Source organism: Electrona antarctica (assembly GCF_951216825.1).
Source record: "Electrona antarctica genome assembly, chromosome: 23".
In the NCBI taxonomy this organism is placed as follows: Eukaryota; Metazoa; Chordata; class Actinopteri; order Myctophiformes; family Myctophidae; genus Electrona; species Electrona antarctica.
In genome coordinates this window covers 27961444-27983181 of record NC_136804.1, presented here as the reverse complement: position 1 = coordinate 27983181, position 21738 = coordinate 27961444, and the positions used below count along the sequence as shown (strand labels likewise).

Sequence of the window (21738 nt, the reverse complement as noted above, 5' to 3'; positions counted from 1 at the left end):
AAAGAAATCTGAAAATGTAGTCTAGTATTTGCGGACGTGTTCTGTGGAGGTATAGTGTGTCTAAGCACAAAAGCCTCTCAATGTTGACTTGATTATATTTATCCAGCTTTCAGGCTTTTTGACTTATCTTGTGAGGGCTTTTCAATGATATGATAATTTGGGAATCCATTTGAATCTTCCCAAGACTGTCAAAGCAAAGATGTAGCTGTAGCTATTGCTGAAATGCCTATAAGCACAATTAATAACATTCCTTGCAGTGTTGTTATCATGATAACACTACAAGAAGTGTTATAATGTGTACATAACACTGTTATTGGAAGAATTACATTTTGTCATGTACAATAGTCAATAGGCAATAGGTTTGTTTTCAGCTAATATTCCCCCAGAGATAGGGATGCTAGGGTTTAATTGGTTACTGTAAAAAACTAAAAGGTTCCTATCACACAAAGATTTTGTTAGATTTAGAATTAGTTAAAGCGCAAATAACATGCATTTTAAAACTGCTTTTAATATTGAATATCATATTGTCTATGTCCCTCGAAGTTATTTCTAATGGTTTGAGCCTCAATCACCACTCTGATATAACCAGTCCTTGTCATTTCTTTCTGGACTTTGAAAGCAGTTTTAGCTGCAGTACCACAATGTCCTGAGGTGGTGGGGGTGCTGATATGCAGATTATTTAATATTTGAGTCATTATAATACTGATGCTAGATAAAACCAGGCTTGATTCCATTCCATGCCAGCTTGGAAAATCAACAATGGTGGACATTGTAAACACAGTGGAAATGCAAATTTGTAACTGAAGAAGAGGAGGAATTATACAAAGTAGGGTGACATTGATGACATCACGATGAGGCCAAAATCAGTTGAGCTGTTCCTGAGAGCAAATTCCATTAAAACTCCCATATGATATGAAAGCCTGATTGTTCAAAATTGGTTATTTGTAGGGATAGAAAACACATATGGGAGCCCCAAAAACACAAAAGAAATTGAAAAAGTTGAATTTTACGTTATAGGTCCTTTAATTTAACAAATGTAAATGTAATGAAGTTTTTTTTTCTCTCAATAATCAGACTAATCGATTTAGCCAATTTTTCTTTTTTAAATGCACGTCGATTCATTGATATAAAAAAAAAAACAATGATGTTGATTTCCAGAGCCTCCCAGCCCTGTGCACAGGGACATAGGAAGGGGGTGCATGAGCGATGGTTACCCTGCTAGAGGAGAGCACTGGCTGAGTCATAGAGTTGGCTCTATCACAGGCTGGAAAGCTGCAAGCACAGCTAAGAGCTGAAGGGACACCCTCCCTCTCCCTCTCCCTCTCCCTCGCTCTCACACACACACACACACACACACACGCACACACGCACACACGCACACACACACAGTGGGAACCTGCAGAACAGACCAAGCAGCCCGGGAGCGAGTGGCAGAATCACAGTGACCTTTTTCCAGACCACATTTTTTTTATCAATATTTAATCACTCTTCCCCTCGGCTGCACAAACAAGAGAAGCCAGCACCGTTCCTACGGAGTTGCACATGCGCTCGCGTGACTGTTCTCTCAAGTTGTGAGCGTGCGTGCATGCATGGATTATTATTCGTGTGATTATTAGGGCTGTCACGATTATGAAATATTACTTGACGATTAATTGTCATAGTGTAGCTTTTAGGCCTTATAAACTGAAGTTGAACGGGGCAGATATGACCAAGAATCCAAATAAATAATAAATAGGGGCACGGTGGCACAGTCGGTAGTGCTGTCGCCTCACAGCTAGAATTCGATTCCCGCTGGGAACGCTGAGGGCACTGGGCACTCATCACTGGGCACTCATCAGTGCCCATACCCGAGGCGGGGTTGACGAAAGGGCCTTTCTGTGTGGAGTTTGCATGTTCTCCCCGTGTCCCCTCCCTGTGTACCTTCACAAACAACATGCAGTAATCCTGGTCTCTAAACTACCTCCCGCAGCCCCTGGCCAGGGGGAGGTAGCAATCTCCCCTGTCAGGTGAAAAGAAGCAGCTTGGACTCCTCATGCATAGAAGGAAGCATGAGGTCAGTCCGCTCCCCCCCAGGTTGGCAGAGGAAGTGTAGCGCCCAGGATTACATTAGATAATTGAAATGGGTTGCAAAATTGTGGGATAAAAAAAAGAAGAAAAAAGAAAATCTAAATAAATAATGCATTATTTAATATGTGGAAATAGACGATCTAGTTCAACTATTTTTGAATTTGTTTTCAAAATGTATGAACACTTCTATGCCACATAATTGCGATTATCTCAACAGCTTAACATTCTCTTATATGGAACACGTCGCCTCTGACAAGGTGCTATAAAACACACGAGACAGTCATACAGACTGGAGAATAAATATCATGGCCTGAATAACAGCCAATGGATATCGTCATAGATGGAACCGTATGGGTTTCTCAATCTGTTTTCCTGATCAGGGCCCACTTGAAAGCCTTGAAAGTCTTGAAAGCACCACTTATAACACGGCAGAATTAGCTTGCCGTGTTAACCCATTTTGAGCGGGAACCCCTTTTGGCGTTTCAAGCATTCTGTTATACTTTAGCTATTGAAAAATAGCAGATCTACAAGCTCATAGCGCGCCACCGAGTGGCGCGCTATGAACTTGTAGGTCTGCTATTTTTGAAAAATCGTAAAAATGCGGCACAAATCTTTGAATAGGTATATATTCTTTCAGAGCGAACGTTTTTTTTATTTCGATGTCAGGCCTGAATGGGTTAAGTGAAGTGAAGTGGTCAGATGGTTGGGGCCGTGTGCAGTTTCAGAGCATGTTTGTGACACCATTAGAGCAGCCAGCCACACACGGGCGCCACCGGTCACGAGGAGGACATTAACATTATAAGTGGATGTACTCAGGAGAAAGACGCAGGAGCGCAAAGCACCAACGAGCCACAGATGCATGGAGAACCGAGATGACTGGAAGCGACGATGGAGGGCTCGTCTGAGGACAGCCTAGAGAGATGGGCACCTGAGAGTATCTTCCCTACCCAGTTGTATTTCAAAGAAGTCTTAAGACAATATAAATGAAAAGAGAGAGAGAGAGAGAGAGAGAGAGAGAGAGAGAGAGAGAGAGAGAGAGAGAGGGAGAGAGAGATGAGAACTCTAATCCATGAGCTTTATTCAGCCCAGGACTTCCCCAATGATGCTACAGTATGAGCACATTCACATACAAAGAGACAAGTTTGTTGCATATGAACAATGAGCAAAAATGGACAATTCTACTGCCAGCAAAGCGGCGTATTTCACAAATGAGGAGCCAGCGCTATAACATTAGACAAAAAAGAGGAACAATTCGAACACATAATCCATGCAAAAAGGAACACAGCCGCAGCTGCCAAATAATGCTGGCCAAAAACCACACTGAGTGAAGGCATACATTAATAGGCTTATAATATCACTGCAAATAAGCCATTAAGACAATATAAATGAAAAGAGAGAGAGAGAGAGAGAGAGAGAGAGAGAGATGAGAACTCTAATTCTACTGCCAGCAAAGCGGCGTATTTCACAAATGAGGAGCCAGCTATAACATTAGACAAAAAAGAGGAACAATTCGAACACATAATCCATGCAAAAAGGAACACAGCCGCAGCTGCCAAATAATGCTGGCCAAAAACCACACTGAGTGAAGGCATACATTAATAGGCTTATAATATCACTGCAAATAAGCCATTAAAAAAAAATCACACCCGTGTGAACTGTAAAAAAAAGAAATCACACCCGTGTGAACTGTAAAAAAAGAAATCACACCCGTGTGAACTGTAAAAAAAAATCACCTGTGTGAACTGAGTGGTGCAACTCCCCTCCCTCCCCTATCTCTCTCTCTCTCTCTCATTAGCAGGAAACAGTGCAGCACTATCTCTCTCTCTGTTTCTGGCACAACAGCGCCCCTACTGGTACTCATGAGTCACACATGAGTCACAAACATAGTCACACACAAACATAGTCACACACAAACATAGGTTAACACGGACATTGCTGTTCCTTGGAGTGGTTGCACCACTCAAAAAACATGCACATCTCAATGGTCAATACAATAGGTGCTGGATCAATACAAACACTGTGTAGATTAGAGGGTGTGAGGACCCATAGGGGGTCCTCAGTGTTACCACAAGGGGGCCGACAAATCTTTGTGTACTGTGAAAGGAACTGTTTTTGCTTTTTTGAGTGGTGTAAACCACTCCTACAACTGGCTTTTGTGTGCATAAAAAAATGACCATGGTTGCTATGTTCAAAATAATTTCTGACGTAATTAAATCACACCCGGGTGAACTGGATGACCGTAGCAACCGTGGTCATTTTCTCTGCACAAAAAAAGCCAGTTGTGAAATCACATCCAGGTGTGATTTCATTACGTCAGATCAGAGCTGATCAGGCTATATAATACCTTACCTTATATAATACCTCACATCGGACAAAAACTCCAGCTGAATCAACTTCATGGTCACAAATCATCACATCAGAAGACGAGTCTACCTAGACAAAGATCTTTAACGTCAGACATTACGTCAGACCACAGCTGATCATGCTATATAAAACCTTACACCACTCAGTTCACACGGGTGTGATTTTTACCTTAACCAATTGAACCCTAGCATTCCTATCCTGGGGGGGGGATTCACTGAAAATAACAGATCTGTGCCTATTGTACATTGAAAAATGACAAAATGAAATGATTCCCATAACACTACAAGGAATGTTATAAATTGACCTTAACCCGTTTTGGGCGGGAACCCCTTTTGGTGTTTTAAACATGTTATAATTTAGCTATTGAGAAATAGCAGAATAGCTCATAGCGCACCACCGAGTGGCGCACTATGAGCTTGTAGGTCTGCTATTTTTGAAAAATCATGCAAATGCGGCACAAATCTTTGAATGTATATTCTTTCAGAGCAAACGTTTTTAACTCAAATCTTTGCTTCTGGGAGGGGGTCCCTGGAACATATTTTCAGATGGTGGTCGGTGGCCAATTACATATCATTTTTGGGGTCCTTGACATGAAATATTGAGCACCATACAGAAACATAGGTATTTCATTAACTGTCGGGATTTAGAAGACTTTTCTTTTCTTTTTTTTTTACATCAGGCCTAAATGGGTTTATATAGGCATTTCAGCAATAGTTACAGGATGTATATGTAGGATGTAGATTCCCAAATTATCATCATCATATAATAATTGAAAAGCCCTCACAAGATAAGTCAAAACAGACAAGACATGTTGAAAACTGTCCGGATGAATATAATCAAGTCAACATTAGAGGCTTGACACACTATCAATACTTATCTGCCTCCACGCGCAACACTTCCCAAAATAGCAGACTACATTTTAAGATGTTTGCCGTTTGGAAAACAAGGTCGAACCAATTAAGCTCTGCACAGACGCTCGCTCACTGCATTCAGGGGCGAGAGAGACACACACGCGCGCGCACACACACGCGCACACACAAAGATTGGGCGGGCAATCAGGCAGGCCATTGACAGGCCCAGATGTGTATTCTTATGGCATGTATCACAATTTGAAGTTGCAGAACCCGGAATTTCTTGGCAGCATTATGGTCACTAAAGAAAGGCTGCTTTATAAAATTGAATCCTATTATAAATATAACTACTTTCAACCTGGCGTCCATATTTTGGCCATTATAAGCCGTTACCTCGCTAAACCCCCAAATCCTGCTTCGTGGTGCATGGCCCAGATCTGTGTGTGTTGGGGCTTAGAATTTACCATACCTGCAGTCTGGCGAGCTGGGTAGTCCTGGCCACAATTTTGTTGTAAGGGTCAACAATCTTAGTCCTTATCCTGTGTGAGAACACAAAGAGATTGTGCGAGAGCTTCAATAAGGACCCATGGCATTGAAAGGTAATTATCAGAAGACGTCAATGCCTCCATGCTGTGTGAAATATTCAATGGTAGAACCTCTTTGATCGCTCGCTTTCTGATAAGGTTCTGGTTCTCACATCCTAACTGTGGGCCCTGCTCAGGAGGTGGTACTTAACCCATTTAGGCCTGACGTCGAAATTAAAAAAAATAAAAATCTTCTAAATCCTGACAGTTTTCTGAAATACGTATGTTTCTATATCAGTGGTGCTCAATATTTCATGTCAAGGACCCCAACAATTATATGTAATTGGCCACCATCTGAAAATATGTTGTTTCAGGGAACCCTCAGAAGCTGTAGATCTGCTATTTTTCAATAGCTAAAGTATAACGTAATGCTTGAAACACCAAAAGGGGTTCCTGCCCAAAATGGGTGTAACCCTTAGCTCTGGGAATCCATAACTTCAATTTTTTTCTTTTGTCTATATCAATCACAGAACTTCACAGGTTTTGGGAAGCTTCAGGTTCTGAACAATTACAATTCAAAGCCTTTTCTATGTTGTGCACAACAACGAAATGGGAAAACAGTGAAAGAAAAGGGGTTTATGCATTTTGTTTTTTGATCCAACGGTTAGATCACGGATGCTTTCCCAGTTGTAACGGGTTAGATTATAACCCATTAAAACCGGGAAAGAAACTGTGTAATTTTAGATTTTTTGCGTTGGGCTATTCAAAAATAGCAGAGATATATACTAATACAAAAACCAAAATCTTGAAAGCATGAGAAGTACCGATTTAAAAGTCATTTGTAGAATCGGCCCCAGGTCTTAAAGGCTTAAATGGCCACACATCCACATAATGTGAGTCGAGATGTTGAGATAATGACTATGCAAGAGCCGACAGCATTCTGTCTCTCTGGGCTACGGAGTCACATGGTCACCTGTCAACGGCTCCCTGCAGCGCGCTGATCCTCGTCTGCATCATCTGTAGGACACCTGTCAGACACAACGAGAGGAAAACATCTCTGAACGCGTGTTTTGAACCTCGAACACAAGCATGCTTATGATGGGCATGTGAGCCATGAACAAGAATTATTCTCCATTGTACACTACAGCAGCGGTCTCCCTCCTCAATTGTTTTTGCATTGGATTCTGCCTCCTTGGGAATCATAGGTCTCATGTGTCTGTCCATCTGTCTGTCTGTCCGTCCGTCCCAGGCACATCTCAAGCCTGCAGAACCGCTGATACAACCGATTTTTTCTTTGTCCTTTTTCGATTTTTTGTTCGTATGTTTTGTTTTTGTTTGTCTTGTTTTTGTTTTGTTATGCTTGTTTTGTTTTTGTCTTGTTTTTTGTTTGTATTTTTCATCCTTTATAGCTATGTTGAATATTAAAAGGGCTGGCATTATAAGCTGAGGCTTCTGCCAAACACTCCCTTTTGGTCAACAAAAAAAAAATACCCTGAATACATTGTATATGTGTTTATTTTAAATGACCAATAAAATTGAAACTTGATATATATGGCCATAATACTATATGCCCATGTACTGTATGTGGCCATATACTGAAGACATCAGTATATCAGGATCTCCATATATGGGCATTGGGCAAAAAAGGGACACGGACAGACAGATCCAGCATATCCATATGGCCATACATGTGGCAGTCTCCATATTGGGCATAAAAGGGACACCGACACACTCTGACAACCGGTACAGTAGTAGATATATTGCATAACCAGGTCATGCGTTCCAAATTAGCATAATTCCTGACTTGCATCATTCCAGAATTAACCGGTGCTATAATAATAATAATAATAATAATAATAATAATAATTGTTGAAAGAGCAGTAACAACACTATCTGTGCAAAAACAAAAAAGAACAGCTGACTCCCCATGTTGCAGCCCTCTGTATTCTGGACATAATTTGGACCTCAGCATCGAGGAAGTGGTTAACAAGAGATGCTGTTTAATTTGTGTGGTTCTTACTTTAATATACTAGCTCCCTCTTGTGGTCAGTCCTGAGACGTGCAACAGCCTGACAGTGATGTTGCCAGTTGCCACTACCAGACATAAAAGTAAAACGTAGTCCTGTATGATGGTGGTAGAATCATGCTTTACCTTCAAGAGACTCTATCCCAGTTGCTTGAGCCAGTAAGTCTTCATGTCTGGCCACCACCTGGGCAGCAGTACGAGCACAATTTCAAAATCAATTATATTAAATACATTACATATTAGTGAATAATGAAAAAGCGAAATAGTAACTAAATGTTTTTAACACTTAATGCAAACGATTACTTTAAAATTAAATGAACAATTTATGCAAGTGTCACAGGTGTCCCTGCCGATTACATTAATGAATGATCATTTATTTTCTATAGTGAAAATAGCCCATCTACAAGCTTACAGAGCGTTGTAGATCGATCATTGCATGCATAACAACCAGCTCAGTGGCCTTCACTTGTGGTTAGAGTGTCCGCCCTGACTGAGACTGGGAGATCGGGGTTCGAAAATATTTGTTTTAATTTCCTGAAAAATTGACATTTTGGAGTCGAGTGGTTTCTCCCCGACAGCAGAGATATTCTACCCACTGTATGAGGGCGGATTCTGCCGACGCATTTCAATAGGAATGGAGAGGTGGCAGCAGTTCCGTAATTAATTGCCCAGCCCTAGGCCTGACTCACACCTTCGCATCTAGCATACAACATTGATGCATGCTAGATGTATGAAAGGGTTTGTTTACATCTTGCCCCAATGCATTTCCAATGGAAGTCACATGGTTTGACACAACATTTGTGTTGTACGGCTTTCGGCTGTGTTTCGACTGCCCCCCACCCCCTCATACAACACAAATGTTGTGTCAAACCATGTGACTCCCATTGGAAATGCATTGTGAGCTTGCATCAGTCAATAAGCCTATTGTTGTGTTGTGCACGTGTCAGGCCCTACACTGGCGCAGTGGAAAAAGTACTTACTTAAGTAAAAGTACCAATACTGCAATTTAGAACTACTTTGTTACAAGTAAAAGTACGGAATTGAAAATGTACTTGAGTAAAAGTACAAAAGTATCTGCATCAAAATGTACTTAAAGTACTAAAAGTAAAAGTACTCATATTGCAGAATGTCCCATTTCACAAGTTCAAAATGTGTACAAAATCTATTGAAAATAGCTGATCTACAAGCTCACAATGTGGCTATTTTCAAATGGCCGAAATGTATAGGGTTGAAATGGGTAATGTATGTTTTCTAATCAAAATTAAAATCTCCACCTGGGCCATGGCTCAATGGTCCAGGCACCTTGGCTGGTAATCCAGTCTGGCAGTGTGCCGCGGGTTCGACTCCCGATCCCGACGGCCTTCACTGCATGTCTTCCCCCCATCTCTCTCCCCATTTCCTGTCAGCCTACTGTCTGTCCTTCCATAAAAAAATATAAAATAAAGGCGAAAGCCAAAAAAAAAAAAACATTTAAAAAAGAAAAAAATTAAAGTAACTCCAAAGTAACTAGTAAATTAAGTTTTCAAATGATTGTAGAGGAGTAAAAGTACAAATTGTGTCTCCGAGATGTAGTGGAATAGAAGTTACAAGTACTGGAAATTGGAAATACTCAAGTAAAGTACAAATACCTCAATATTGTACTTAAGTACAGTACTTAAGTAAAGGCTCATTCATAGTCTGGATTTTCGATGGTGAGCTGACCACCGGAGCTGAAATAACATTGAGCAGTGGTGAGTAAAAACAGAGAGAAGGGCTGGGGCGGTGGCGGTGGTTTGCTCTTCACCGCGGCTTGTGACGTCATGTTGTAGTTCGGTGGTCACCTCCTCACCGAAAATCCAGACTATGTATGAGCCTTAAAAGTACTTAGTTACTTTCCACCACTGCACTGGCTGTACCTGGCTGTGTAGCTCCCTGTCCAGCTGGCTGATCCCCTGTGCCAGCTTCGCCAGCTGCTCAGCAATGACAGCATGGTGGATGGCCTGAGCGGTGTAAGTCTTCACGTCAAAGTCCTCCGTCAAGAAATCTACGTAGCATTCTACGAAAAGAAAGTAGGGGGGGGAAAAAGTCATGTTATGTGTAGATGATTCTCAGAATATAAAACTTTATCATTTTGTCACAACTGAACTGACACAGGTGGTAATAGAGCAGATTATTATTATTATTATTATTATTAAGGGGACTGTTGCCACGGATACGGGAGGCAGCGATACGTCACCACAGTGACGTCACAGAGATGTCACCAAGACTATAAAGACCGGGCCTAAGTCAGGATACAGGCAGATTAAGATAGACATTATTGAGACTACTTTATGTCGCTACTGAAATCCTACTCTCAAAAGCTGCTATCCTGCCCTACTAAGAACAGCTCTCTGCCCCTAACCACGTGACCAGGCTCCCAGATTCTACTGTGCATCCTTGGTAACAGGGACCATATTATTCATACAAAGATTCTGATTTATTAGCTCTAATCTAGTCTTGTTAAAAGTGAAGTAAGTGAATTGTCTTTTGCTAAAGGCATCATATGTATAATATATTTGCCCTGTGTTTACATAACATAACAAAACAATACAAATCCATAATTTCCCTCTATACCAGCAGTCATCAGCCACTGGAGTAGTGTGGTGGTGTTTTCAACCTGCAGAAACACTAGCCGTTTGTAAATAGTGGCCTAAATAAAGTTACTAAAAGGGGTGTGTAGATTCTCTAGCGTTTCTGCAGGTAAACACCACCACACTGCAGTGGCTGATCAACCATGTCTGCTGGTTGTTTTGATGTCCAGAAACTCCCATCCAGGACAGGCTTCAGGAGGAGCCTTGGCTCAGATCTGAACCCATTTGATTTGGCGTTATGTCTGTGATCTTACATACATTTCATGTATTCCAAATACACAGCCATAGATTGGTCCCATCCCCACGCGGTTAGTGGACCGACTGACATGCGCTGCATAAATCTGCTCCGCACTGCTTGTGTACTCACCCAATAATTCATTCCTAAGACTTGGAGTCAGATATTGTCCTCAAGTTCTGGCAGAAAACTTGCGTTTAGTAAAATAGCTCCACCTTTCCATGAGATTCACACAGACAACATTCTCTGTCAGCCTGGGCACACTTTAGATTCCACCCACGCAGCAGGTTGCCGCTGGGGCAAGCTTTTCCGGGAATCTGGCCGACGCGGCAACCTGCCGCATGGGTGGAGCTTCTTTTCCATCCACCAGCTGTCTAAAAAACGGAAAAGACGCCGGGAGTCAGCTTCCTTTGGCCGCGCATGGAATCTTAGATGTGCCCATACCCTGTCAGCGACGAGGCAATGACTGCTGGACTGAACACTGAACTTTGTAAATGGGAACAGTCAATGTTTTGGAAGCAGAAATGTATGGGGAACACAATTGACCAGGTGTGTTGTGATTTTGCTTCGGGGTAATTAATCACACCACCTGCCAATTGTGCCCCATACATTTGTGCTTCCCAAAGGAAGTTTTGATATGTTCAGATCTGCACTCATGGCGGGCCCCTTGTCCGTGTGCAGCTCATCATGGAAAAGTGGAGATATTTTACTAAACACACATTTTATGCCAGAACATTCGAATGGATATGAAACTAGGACAATATCTGACGGAGCTCATGCATGTCGGTCTGCTAACTGCAGAGGGATGGGACAGATCTATTGCAGTGTATTTGGAATACATTAAATGTATGTAAGATCACAGACATTCTAGGACTAGGTTGGTTTGAACCCACAACCTTCCACATGAAAGGCATATTATGCTGATGGCCCACATAATAGTTTTGTTATGTAAGCAGCACAGGGCAAAGTAGCCGCAATTTGCAACTCTAGATTTTTGAGTGGTGTAAACCACTCCTACAACCGGCTTTGTTAGTTTACGTGTCTGTCTGTCTGTCTGTGCCAAAAAATGAGCATGGTTGCTATGGTCACCCAGTTCACACGGGTGTGATTTCATTACGTCAGAATCTAGAGTTGCAATACCCTCCATTGAGTCCCCACTCATCCAAATTGCTTTTGCGATCTGCTTGTATTAAACAACGTTAAACTCACCAACATTGCAGCTGTAGGGAAAGCTTGAATTGTCCTTTCAATCTGCAAAGCGTTTGTTTCATATTAAAAATCCACCGTAGACATGTTATGAGCTACTTTATGCTACGAAATTCTGTGCAGGTGTTTCTTTTCCAAGTGTTGGAGTTTGGAAGCACTCGTTTTTATTAACGGATCGTGCTGCTGCCTCCTGCATTATGTGCAAATGCGAAACAGGTGGTATGCAGGGCCATTCAGTGACTTTGACGAGTGCTTCCAAACTCCAACACTCCTGCACAGAATTTCTTGACAGAAAGCTCATAACATGTCTACGGTGGATTTTTATGAAACAAACGCTTTGCAGATGAAATGTTGGTGAGTTTAACGTCGTTTAATACAAGCAGATCGCAAAAGCAATTTGGATAAGTGGGGAGTCAATGGAGGGTATTGCAACTCTAGATTGATCACATTATTAAAAAGATCACACCTATAATAATGATGAATTTTTATAGCGCTTTTCCAAGTGCTCAAAGCGCTTTACAATGGTTCATTCATTCATACATTGGGAGGTGAAGCGGCGAACAGTCGACGCCAGCGTCCTCACCATAGAGTATATATATAATAGAGACTGAACTGGCGCGAAGCTCCGCCCCCCAGCTATTCATGTCAGTGGAAGTTGCTCAGTGGCGTTTTGAAGCACCCGGAAGACTGCCGGAAGTACCGTCTGAGAACGTCTACTTCCGCATTTGACCACCAAATTTTGGTGGTCAAATGCGGAAGTGCAACCGAGCGCTCAATGTTAAAGCCCAGCTGCACGGGGTTTCCCGGTCATGAATCCACGGGTCCGCCTGTAGTCCCTCCTCCTACCACTAGGGAGGAGAGCTTCAACGTTGGAAAGCCTGCCTGCCCCCTTGGTCCTCACTTCCCACATTCACACACCAATGGTGGCAAGCTTACACGACCGACTCATTGGAGGCAATGTAGGGTTCAGTGTCTTGCCCAAGGATACTTCGACATGTGGACAGGAGGAGCCGGGATTCGAACTGCCGACCCAGGGATCATTGGACGACCTGCTCTACCTCCTGAGCCACAGCCGCCTGTGTGAAGTATGTGGTGCAACTCTGTGTGGGAGTCCCCGAAACTTCCAGACCCACAGGAACACGTCCATGTGTGTGTGTGTGTGTGTGTGTGTTAGGCTGTGCAACAGTGATACTTGGTTGTGAAAACCAACCAAATGCTATTTTCGTGCTCGGACAGACCCAGCCACCCACGGACACACAAAGCTACTTAATGAAGTCGTTGCACCACTTATAAATCTAGAGTTGCAAATTGCAGCTAAGGGCAACGTAATGTACTATTACTTTAAAATAGATGTTAAATAGCTGTATATTCTGATAGCATTTGTTGTGAGAGCTAGAACTCACACAGTATACAGGATTTAAAAATAAATAAAGTGAAATTCGAAGTGATGAAAGAAGTCAATATAAAACTGAAGCTGACAGATAAATGGAAATATCACGTACACTACCTATAATTACATGTATACGTTTCATATTTATATAATTATTGTTTTACTACCGTATGTTTAACAAAGCACTGCAGGCAGCTACGTATACATTGTTGTAATCGGTTCCTGGATGCTTCAACACAGTGCCTCATACATCCTCCTCATACGACAACTACTGCTGCGGCTTCAAATTCAATTAATGACGCATTTCGCGGAATTAATGAGCAAACAACATGCACGTGTGTACGATCATAACACGATGCTCAAACGGGATTGAAATACTAATACAATTCAGCTTTGTTTTAGTTGTTTTTTTTACCTTCTTTCAGAAGTGAATTCGTGTAAGCTTCTCCGCTCCCCTCCATGTTGACACTTCATCAGTGACGCACAACAGATGCGACGAGAGACAGCGACACAGTCTCTGTCGCCCTCTGGTGGACACATCACATGGGTGGACATCACGGTGAATCGACTTGTGAGTCGAGGTACATTTCAAACAGTGTGCGGCAAAATCTTCAATTCAATTCAAAGGAACTTCATTGGCATGAGAAAACATGCGTTTACATTTCCAAAGCAAGTGTGAACAATCTCAGTGGTGGAGGATCTAACTAAACTAACATACTCACATTTTTTATATGTAGGCCTACATATTTGTTTTTTAACTTAAGTAAAAGTAGTAAAAGTCCTGTATTTAAACCTTGTGAGTGTTTAGTAGATTGGCTATTTTTTAATAGGCTATACGAAAAATAAGAAATAAAATAGGGCTTAATAAATGATTAATGTAGTAGCCTAGATTATGTTTTGTAGCCTAATTACCAGTAAGACGCCTGAGGGCGAGAAGCGACCTCCACCCCTAAAGGGCGAGGTCTGCTTGGCGAGTGCTGGCGCTTTGGAATGGGGGGTCAGATCAACATATCCGCCTGGGTGACAGCAGACTGCTGGGCGAGCGCTGGCGCTTTGGAATGGGGGGTCAGATCAACATATCCACGGCTCCGCCTGGGTGACAGCAGACTGCTGGGCGAGCGGCGCTTTGGAATGGGGGGTCAGATCAACATATCCGCCTGGGTGACAGCAGACTGCTGAAAGGTCGTGTTCTTCCCTTATCATGTAGGCCTATAATAATAAATTATTTAAAAAAAAAAAATCACACTCAGTGTGGAGTGAGCGGTGCCTATGATGAGTTAATTAGTGGTTAAGTTTATTAAGGTTTGAAGTCGGTCGGTCCCATATGCACAGCACATGACCATATGGGCAATTCTCATGCTGGATAGAAGAAAACAGCTGGGCAAATGTTGGAGCAGCTAGCACGCAAAAAAAAACACTTTTCCTGCCTGTCAGGAAAAAAGTGGACAGCTGGCTCGCCAGGACTGGAGTGTCCTGTACAAGATGCCAGTGCCACACAGACATCCTCATGCATTGTGAAAACACCTTTAAATGGGTTCAGGTAAAAATGGTGAGGGGGGTGGAGGGCAGCTTTACTTCTTGGATTTAATTGGGTCTAAAGGTTGGCCAATGTCTTTCCCACGCAGTTTCAGCCCAATGACTCGTTCAATCTTACCCATGACCTGGTTGTTTGGAATTGCTTTCCCACTTTCATATTCAGCAATGACCTGAGGCTTCTCGTTGATTCTAGTGCTGAGGTCCTTCTGGGACAGGCCTTTCTCCTGTCTTCCCCGCTGGATGACCTTGCCCACCTCCAGGGGAACCTTGGCGTGACGCAGTTCTTCCGTCTCGCCGTCCAAGGTGGTTGCAGTGGTCCTGGTCACGACGTGCTGCTTGTTCTGCCCGGCAGCCCATTTCATTGTTGTCTCGATTTCCTGCCCGCGTCTTTGAGCGGCGGTAACGGCCTCCTTGGATTTGGCGGAACCAGCCGTCCTTTTCTTCCTCAAGACGGTCACGGTGTCCCAGTCGGATTCTGACATTTTCCACGTTATTCAATAAGAACTGTGTAACAATGGCTGAGGCTAAATAGAGTATTCTGCCACAGAAATGTATTTTTAGAAAATCCACCCATTAGTTATAGTTATAAAGGCCCACTTTGCATCACTGTGACATCACTGTAGTGTAATGACATCATAGTGCATGAGTAATCATTGATGACATTGAAGACATACCTCCACACAAAATGGATACTTCAAACTGCTACTGTGCAGTGTGCACCAAGGTTAATTAAATGAGGTTAGGAAGCGAACACCGCACAGCTGTGTATTTTCTGTTGTCGACACTGATTTACAGATAGGAGATGCAAAATATCAGGGAGGACTCTGAGGACACCTTCATAAAAAGTAGCTTCCACTCTCTGTGTATGCAAACATTTGTGTCACATCTCCTCATGGGCATCAACAAGACAAACACCAATAAATGTGTGCATGTGAGTTCTTGGCATAAACCATAGACTGTGTAAGGCATAAACATGTTACCAAAACATGATTAAAAAGTCATCACAATCTATCATTGGACATCCATTTGGCGAATGAATCATTTAACCATATCCAGTCGTTCAAAACAGGATTGTCCTTTAAGAATCTAATTTGGAATCCAATATGTCGTAAAATGTGCCAAATTGTATTATTCTAGTAGACCTCTGGTTGTATTGTTGTAAACATGTAAATAACAGCCATACAACATATCAGGAAACGTTGTTTTCTTTTGATTTTTAAATGAAGACCATACAAAATGAATTCTTATTGTATGTATATTTGTACATTTATTTATAAGTATGGCATGGATCTAACACAGATGTGAACATATATAATATTACAATAAATAATATCAGTTTAGATGGGCCATTTCCACTGGTTGGTAGGGGGTTCTTCGATGAGTGGTTCCCACGGCTTCCACTCCGACATCTTTCTGGACAGAGATAGCTCACACTCTGCCTGCAAAGGGAGGACACAATAGGAAAAAGGGCTTGATTACATACAGTTTACATATTTATATTTTAACCCATTTTGACCTGAGATCAGATTCTAAAAATGTCTTCTACATCCTGACAGTTTTCTGAAAAAGCTATCTTTCTATGTCAGTCGTTCTTCGATTTTTCAAAAATAGCAGACCTACAAGCTCGTAGCGCGCCACTCTGTGAGCTTGTAGATCTGCTATTTTTCAATAGCTAAAGCATAACATAATGCTAACACCAAAAGGTGTTCCCTTTAACCCAAAATGGGTTAAACACTGAATTGTGGAAAGACAATCTCTTCAGGTATTTCCGTATAGCATACGTGTCTTTTTAGATTTTAGCGAGCTTGTACATCTGCTATTTTTTGAAAAATCTTGAAAGTGTTTTTTTTTAACACAAAAGTCTTCTGGTGGTGCCTGGCACAAAACATTTTCAGATAGAAGGGTCTGTGGCCAAATATATAAATGTGGGTGTCCTTGACACCAGGTACGACCACCAGACAGTGGCCTTGTGGTTAGAGTGTCCGCCCCGAAACTGGGAGGTCGGGGTTCGATCCCCGGCTGGGTCATACCAAAGACTGTAAAAACGGGACCCAATGCCTCCCTGTTTGGCACTCAGCATCAAAGGGTTGGATTGGGGGGTCAAATCTACTAATCTACAAATGATTCCCGAGCGCGGCACGGCTGCAGCTCACCGCTCCTTGGCTGCGGCTCACTGCTCCAAGAGATGGGTCAAATGCGGAGAACAAATTTCACTGCGGTAACGCGTGTGACAAATCAAAAAGTTTGAGAACTACTGGGTTAGAAGGCATTTGTATAATCGGCCTCAGGTATTAACCCATTTAGACCCGAGGACGATTCTACAAATGCCTTCTAAAAAACCTGTTTCTATGTCAGTGGTTCTCAAACTATTTCATTTCAAGGACCCCTAGAATTATATGTATTTGGCAACCAACCCCCATCTCAAATTATGTAGTTATGTAGAAGCAAAGATTTGAGTTAAAATCGTTCGCTCTGAAAGAATATATATATTCAAAGATTTGCGCCACATTTTCACGATTTTCAAAAATAGCAGACCTACAAGTTCATAGAGTTCATCTATGAGCTTGTAGATCTGCTATTTTTCAACAGCTAAAGCATAACATAATGCTTAAAACACCAAAACGGGTTCCCACTTCCCACCCAGAATGGGTTAAATACTGGAAACAAAAATGGCGACAATAGAAGATCAGGTATTTCTGCCATGCAGAAGGCCTAAGTAATTAAAGTGAGGTTCAAAAGTATGTCAGTTGAGGTGTCAGTGAGAAGTGACCTACCTGGAAAATGACCTCCTCGATCTGACCACAGTTAATCTTCTGCTCCAGCTTCCCAACGTCATGCTCCTTTGAATAGATAAGAGGAGACTTAATTGATCAATCTGATCTGTTCACTCAACTCTCTCAAACAGAAATGATTTTACCAACAATCAACTGGAGGGTGCGTGCGCTAAGCACGGCTAACGCAGTCTGCCTTATTGTTTTTAATTGATATTTCTGTACAATTTACAATTTACAATTTAGGCATTTAGCAGACGCTCTTAATCCAGAGCGACTTACATTAAGCAAGAACAAAAAGCATGGGAATTTATGAGCTTCACGGTCTAAAGTGGATACTTATGTGGGCCAATTTATAGTGTATATATATATACATATATTATATTCTTTTTTATTATTGCTATTGTCGTTGTTGTAGCACAGTACTTTATTGTGGACCTTGTATATTTATAAGATGGCCATAAAATTAATGATTGTTGCATCCATATTCAGGGAAGGGGGGGCATTAGCCAAAAAACCTGATCTGCAAGCTCACATTTGCATCGCAATGTAACCGGCGAAGCGATTTGGTGTGTAGAAGAAAGTAGAGCAAATAGGCCTATCTCACAGCCCGTTTTTCACGCCCACTTCCGGTAAATAGTGGTGACTTTAACATGAGCATTTACACGTTTTTTTCTCTGGAGAATCTAAGTACATTTTCTAATGTAAAAATGTGACAGACCAATATTATTATGAAGCAAACAAGATGGTAAATCAGGTCGAACAGATAGAACAAACCTTACCTTGAGAAAACAAAAGTTGTAGACTTCTTAAATTACCTCTGTTAACATGGAGCGTCTATGGAGTGACGTCACGCTATCACCACTAACCCCGAAAGGGGGCGTATTTAGGGGGGCGGGGAAATTCTGTGAGATAGGCTTATTCAGGTCTGATGTACTAATAAGTCTCGACTAGAGGGTTTAAGTAAGTCGTTAACTATTTTCCTTAGTGTGACATTGGCACGTACCGTTTTGACGAGTTGGAAGCGATCGTTGACCAGCTGTTCGGTGTACTTTCTGTAGGCGGCGTCCTGAGGCATGGTCTGCAACGATGTCAGGATCTTGGTGTACAGAATCCTCAGGCGCTGTGGTGAACACAAACATGGTTGAAGGTGTCCAAAATGATCAAAGTATTCACATCGGAGACCTTGTGGTCCACGTTTGAACATGCAAAGATTCAAGGAGCACAATGGGCTCAGTACATTGTTAATTTGCATGCAAGACGTTCTAGATTAACCAACCTAGCTCCAGTTTAACTTAAAAGTTGACGTGCCCCTTTCTTTTGCGCTGCATCAATAAATAGCATCATTAGAGGTGCAACAGTTGTCAAGAACCCTTAGAATTATATAAATTTGGCCGCCGACCCCCTTGTCAAAATATTTTGTTCCAGGGACCTCCCAGAAGCAAAGATTTGAGTTAAGATTTGCATACGTTTTCACGATTTAAAAAAAATAGCAGATCAAAAGTTCATACCGCGGCACCCAGTGACGCGCTATGAGCTTGTATATCTGCTATTTTTCAATAGCTAAAGCATAAAATAATGATTGTAATAAAGTGGTTATTAAGCTAAAGTGACATGGATGCGTTTCCAGGTCTTAAGGGGTCCTGCATTTTGGGGAGACTGTATTCACTGGGAGTGCTTTCTTACCTCATGAGGATTCTGGGACACGGCCAGGCCCACCAGACCTGTGGTCTAAAAAGGAAGCAGAGAAGACAAACATTTAGAGTTAAACAACTTCAAAACTCAACACAAGTTGAATAATTGCGATTATCAATTTCATTGCGTTTCTGTTGTTTAAGTTGAACACTGGACTGGAGCATGAATAAAAATTCCATTTCTGTTTGGCATTTGGGCCTTGGGGTTTTGCATATTTTCAAACATTCTCAAAAAGTAGTGGAGATGGAAGATCTACAAGGCAAGCTCACAGAGTCTGTTGTCACAGCTCAGATACAGGTAGCCCCATATTGCCCTCTCCCTACGCTTATTCTGTAGTTCCGAGCTACAGAATGAGCGTAGTGCCAAGGGAACATACTGGGGCTAAGATACAGGCTGTAGGTCAACCTGGATTTGTGAGTGTGGATAAATCAATTCAGGCAGCAGTTTGGACTTCAAAAATTATATAATAGCTGCCCATTAGCCTAAAATGGCCAGCCAAAAGCCTTCAGACGCCGTTTATGCACAATAGAACATAAACACTGACAGTTATGGCAAGAAAGCACCATTCTATTAAATTCGTAATACATTACATTTTTATAAAAGTTTTGCCATTATCCACGACGATTTGCACAATTGTGCAACCTGTTTTTTTTGTATTATTATTTTAAGTGAAGCCAAAATTAACAGTGAAAGATGTTGTTTATCTTTAGCTAGTGCTAGCATATCAGCTAACACGACCTGCGCCGATTTGCTTTCAGATTACCAATAAATTAATGATATATGACCCTATGATTATCACACAGAATCAGTTTAGTTTACACGACTGTATTGACAATACGCATACGTACAGTGTATAAAACAAAACAATAGCATGACCTCCATATGTACCTTCTTTAGTAATCCAGCCATCACTGATGTCCACTTGTTCCGGCCCCTCAATATGACGTCTGCAACTCTGCATAGACTTCGTCGCACGAGTCACGACTAAAGCCCAAAATAATAGGCTATTTTATTTTGGCTATTAAACAGCCGATCTATAATAAAAAATATCAAAGTATTGACCGGTTGTCCAAGCCAAGGGTGGTGTCCTAATATATCAGAACTTGAACTGAACTGAGTGGTCCACAAGGTGATTAGTTGAAGAGGCTGACATGAATGTTCTTCGGTGAAATACCGCCACCAACTGGACTGAAGTGTGTAAACAGGAGATTCTTGGAGAAAAATTGAAGTGAAAACATTTATTTAAGGCTGATGATTGATGAATGGAAATTGGCAACCCAGGCAAATACTCATCGTGTATCAGTCTCGAAGAGCTGGAGAAATTAGGGGCCACCTGTTGAACAAACACTATAGCAAGAGGGGCTTAGCATCATGTCCACCTGCTTAATTAATTATGTGATTAAGGTTGTATGGGCAACTAGGCTACCAGGTTTAGAACGGAGGGTTCTGAATTCTGGAATTTTAAGATGGAGTCTTGGAGATTGTCGATTATGGAGATCGTCATCAGTTTAATCTTAGATTACAGTGCCTTTTATATTGTTTGCTACAGTGTTAATGTCACCCCGGTTATGTCACGATGACTCAGGCAAATCCATATATGGAGTCCACAATGTCAGACTTAAATATGGCTGTTAACTCTGTATATGGAAAATGTCTTAAGTTCCTGTCACAATCATAGGCAGCAAAAAAGTTACATAAAACCATTGAGAGAATGAGATACAAAACAACTTACATGTCATTTTCAGTTTTATTCAAAAAGCCAGAGCATAATTACCTCACAAAGTTTCTCACTCACTCACACACACAGACACACGCACACACACGGATAGTATCTGGGATAGGATTGATCAATTGACTTTTCCTGCTGTACTGAGAATGGTCACTCAATTGTACGTATATATATAACCAAAGGTTTAACATCCTGTACTGACAGAATTCAAAGTTGGAGTGACAATAATACCCACTAGTCTCTACTCTCTGTGCTCTAACATGCAAAAGGCTACCCAGACAGACAGCAAACAGTGGAGTGAAATATTAATACTGTTCCATATTTGCCTATTGTTAGCATACTTTAGATAACAGAAACGCACACCAAGAGCACACGGCTTCATTGAGCATATACACGCTACACGGCAATATCTTATCTTGCCCTTATGTCACTCAGGGTTGGGAATATGTTGTGTAAGAGAAAATGTGTGAATGTGGTCAATTGCCCTGATCAAAGTTATTAAAGGCAGTATGAGTGAAGGTGACATCCACTACAACATTCAGGCCTAAATTATATACTCTGCAGTGCGTCCAAAATGAATTATTTTCAATCAAACAACAGGGCACATCAGGCTTTAGACATAAGCAGAGCCAATAGATGAATTTTAGCCCCCAAGAAGCAGAGCTCAACAGAGAGTTATGGATGTGAGCATGTTATTCTCATGCACTGAAAAGCTACCTTCCTATCACATATACT

The 21738-nt window shown here is 41.7% G+C and overlaps 3 protein-coding genes across 5 annotated transcripts in view; all 3 read right to left on the bottom strand.

The window, feature by feature from the left end:
* cog5 (component of oligomeric golgi complex 5) overlaps positions 1 to 13805 on the bottom strand; it is a 119675-nt gene extending 105870 nt beyond the window's left edge. For 2 of the 3 annotated variants that reach the window (XM_079494829.1, XM_079494830.1), the window contains exons 1-5: positions 13688 to 13805; positions 9728 to 9867; positions 7959 to 8016; positions 6780 to 6834; positions 5752 to 5821 (exon numbers count right to left, since the gene is read on the bottom strand). In XM_079494829.1, coding sequence (XP_079350955.1) covers positions 5752 to 5821; positions 6780 to 6834; positions 7959 to 8016; positions 9728 to 9867; positions 13688 to 13733 — 369 coding nt within the window. In that variant the 5' untranslated portion in view covers positions 13734 to 13805. Of the gene's footprint in view, positions 1 to 5751; positions 5822 to 6779; positions 6835 to 7958; positions 8017 to 9727; positions 9868 to 13439; positions 13573 to 13687 lie in introns of those variants that run through there. The other variant, XM_079494831.1, reaches the window with a different exon arrangement.
* A 1038-nt stretch (positions 13806 to 14843) lies between these two features.
* On the bottom strand, positions 14844 to 15290 carry LOC306916180 (endothelial differentiation-related factor 1 homolog; the record flags this gene model as incomplete). The annotated part of the gene is made up of 1 exon (XM_079493982.1): positions 14844 to 15290. The coding sequence occupies one exon, from the start codon at positions 15288 to 15290 to the stop codon at positions 14844 to 14846; it is 447 nt and encodes a 148-aa protein (XP_079350108.1).
* A 759-nt stretch (positions 15291 to 16049) lies between these two features.
* On the bottom strand, positions 16050 to 20403 carry ndufa5 (NADH:ubiquinone oxidoreductase subunit A5). The gene is made up of 5 exons (XM_079493856.1): positions 20163 to 20403; positions 19266 to 19310; positions 18586 to 18702; positions 17583 to 17648; positions 16050 to 16247 (listed from the first exon to the last, which is right to left on the bottom strand). The coding sequence occupies exons 1-5, from the start codon at positions 20181 to 20183 to the stop codon at positions 16146 to 16148; spliced, it is 351 nt and encodes a 116-aa protein (XP_079349982.1). The 5' UTR covers positions 20184 to 20403; the 3' UTR covers positions 16050 to 16145.
* Positions 20404 to 21738: the final 1335 nt, after the last annotated feature.

Bases quoted from the DNA above. Each gene is read 5' to 3' on its own strand.
- ndufa5 (XM_079493856.1), bottom strand. From the start codon at position 20,183: ATGGCTGGATTACTAAAGAAG. The intron at 19,311-20,162 runs GTACATATGGAG...CTTCCTTTTTAG, and splicing joins TGGCTGGATTACTAAAGAAG to ACCACAGGTCTGGTGGGCCT. The intron at 18,703-19,265 runs GTAAGAAAGCAC...TGTTCACCACAG, and splicing joins TGTCCCAGAATCCTCATGAG to CGCCTGAGGATTCTGTACAC.